The 2500-nt window shown below is 53.8% G+C and overlaps 1 protein-coding gene across 1 annotated transcript in view; it reads left to right on the top strand.

Moving 5' to 3' along the window:
• The first annotated feature begins 998 nt into the window (after window positions 1-998).
• sned1 (sushi, nidogen and EGF-like domains 1) overlaps window positions 999-2500 on the top strand; it is a 44996-nt gene continuing 43494 nt past the window's right edge. The window contains exon 1 of the mRNA XM_062556787.1: window positions 999-1954. Within this exon, the coding sequence (XP_062412771.1) occupies window positions 1727-1954 (228 nt within the window). The 5' untranslated portion in view covers window positions 999-1726. The remainder of the gene's footprint in view (window positions 1955-2500) is intronic.

Genomic DNA, 2500 nt, shown 5'->3' with positions numbered 1-2500 from the left:
GAGACATCCCATACACAGAGTGGAGGATTTTTTAATTTATTTATTTATTTATTTTGCGGGGAAACTGATTTTAAGGCAGAAAAAAAAGCTTACAGTTAAAAAGTCTAATATGAACCAGACGTGCTTTGTATACATTCTGCCTTTGAACTGGCATCTTGGGCATGTTTTACATGAGTGCAGCACTGTACACATCCTATAACTGGCATCAGCCTGCACGCTTCTCACATGCAGCTCAGGAAATGATATAGCGAGGGGAAGAACATGCACAGAGAGAGAGAGAGAGAGAGAGGGGGGGGGGGTGATATCTGGTATATGGGAGTGTATGATTAGAAAGTGCCCAGATAGTTTTAGTAATCAAGGGTTAAGAGGAACCGAAGGCAGAAAATGAGAGATCCCAGGAGAAAAGAGAGAGTGACAGTGTGTGTGTGTGTGTGTGTGAGAGAGAGAGAGAGTGTGTGTTTGTTTAAAACAGTGAATGTGTTTGGGAGAGGGAGTTTGTGTGTATGAGAGAGGGTGGGAATATGAAGGAAGAAAGGGAGAGTGTGTGTGTGTGTGTGTGTGAGAGAGAGAGAGAGAGAGAGAGAGAGTGCTGGAGGGAGAGGAGAGTAAGAGACGGTGAGCTGTCAGTGGCTCTAAAGCGTTTCTTTGATTATCATAGGCCCGCCCTGCGCTTATCCAGTTTCCAGCCCTCTGGGCTGCCATTGGCTGGGGCCACCTAATTATGCGAGGTAGAGAATCCCAGGAGGGAGGGGCTGTGGCTGAAAGGAGTCCTTTTGGCAAGCAGAATAGAGCTTTTATTGAGGATATTTCTAAGCTGGCCATCAGGGACCAAATCGCTGGATTGTAAAAAAAAAAAAAACACTGCCGAATCACTGCTTGCTCCCCCCCCCCCCTTCTCTCTCCCCCCCCACTCTCTCTCTCTCTCTCTCTCTCCCTCTCTCTCTCCTCCTCTGCTCTCTCACTCTCTCTGCTCACTCCTTCACTGAGAGACGGCGAGTGGCTCAGGAACGAAGCACCCAGCAGCACGCAGAATGCAAGGAATCTGCCCCCCTGTTTCAGACCGGCTGCCCAACTAACAGGAGAGAGAGAGAGAGAGAGAGAGAGAGAGAGAGAGAGAGAGAGAGAGAGAGAGAGAGAAAGAGAGAGAGAGAGAGAGAGAGAGGGGGAAAGAAAAAAACAGAGGGACAGAGAAAGAAGAGAAAGAAAGAGAGAGGAGGAGAGAGAGAAGGTGAGGGAGTCAAATAAAAACAGAAGGGACAGGGAGAAGAAGAAGAAGCAGAAGAAGAAGAGGAGGAAGAACTTCTTTCCAAGTTCCTGGAACTCTCTTTCTCTCTCTAACAAGACTGTGCCTGCTGCCTGCTGCCTGCTGCGGCTGCTGTGTTGCTGGGGAGTTGGCTGTGCTGTGTGGAGAGAGAGAGAAGCTCAGGGGCTCCAGCTCAACACAGCTCCAGTGCTCTGCTCTGCACCGGTCCACTCTGCCCCTGCGGCCACTGCGTCCACTGCGTCCACTGCGTCCACTCTTCCCCTCTCCTGCCCCCGCCGCTGCTGCTGCCGCTCTCTCGGGTGTCCCCCCTCTGTTGCTGCCCGGTTTGCCTGTAGCGCACCCTCCTCCTCCTCCTCCTCCGCGCCTCCTCTCCGCAGCGCCTCCTCCACAGCTGACGCTGCTGCTGCTGCTCCTCTCTCCATCCTCCTCCTTCTCCCCTCCTCGGCGGGCTGCTGTGTTGTGATGGGGCTGCGAGGTGCGCCGGTGGCCGGCTGCCTGTGGTGCGTGTGGTGGCTGCTGTGGCTGGAGCGTCCGGGGGGAGCCGGGGCGGCCGTGCCCCTGGAGGACTTCTACCCCTTCGGCCAGGACCAGGGCGACACGCAGACCGTGGCCCAGGACGACGGAGGCTCGGGGCTGCAGGAGATCTCGGTGGCGTTCCCTTTCTTTGGCGACCGGCACATGGGGCTCTATGTGAGTAAAGTGGGAGCGCGTGTGTGTGTGTGTGTGCGTGTGTGTGAGAGAGAGAGAGAATGAGAGAGGGAGAGAGAGAGAAGGGGCAGCCAGCGCGTGACTCTCGTGCCGCGCGTCAGGGGAAAATATGCTCTTTCATTCAGCGGAGCTTCGCTGGTTTTTGACCTGTGCATGTGTGTGTGTGTGTGTGCGTGTGTGTGAAAGAGAGAGAGAGAGAGTGAGTGTGTGTGGAGCTGAAAGAGAGAGAGAGAGAAAGAGGGAACAACAGAGAGAATGTGAATTAGACAAGAGTAACCGAATGCTGTACTTTTTTAGTTTGCATGTGAACTGCTGGGACACCAAATGTTTTCTTGCACACCGCAGTGTTTACAATGTTGTCGCTCAGAGATGTGCACACCGGACTCGCGAATGCAAACACAAGAGCGCACACACACACGCACACACACACACACTCTCTCTCTCTCCCATGCGCTGTGTGAGCGGGTTGAGCGGGGGCTGCTGATTTGCGTAATTTGTCCCGAGCGGACCGGGGTTTGAGGTGGGAGA

This window comes from Sardina pilchardus, chromosome 15 (genome assembly GCF_963854185.1).
Source record: "Sardina pilchardus chromosome 15, fSarPil1.1, whole genome shotgun sequence".
Taxonomy (NCBI): Eukaryota; Metazoa; Chordata; class Actinopteri; order Clupeiformes; family Clupeidae; genus Sardina; species Sardina pilchardus.
Note: the sequence above shows the minus strand (reverse complement) of the source record. Positions and strands in the feature narration are given on the sequence as shown.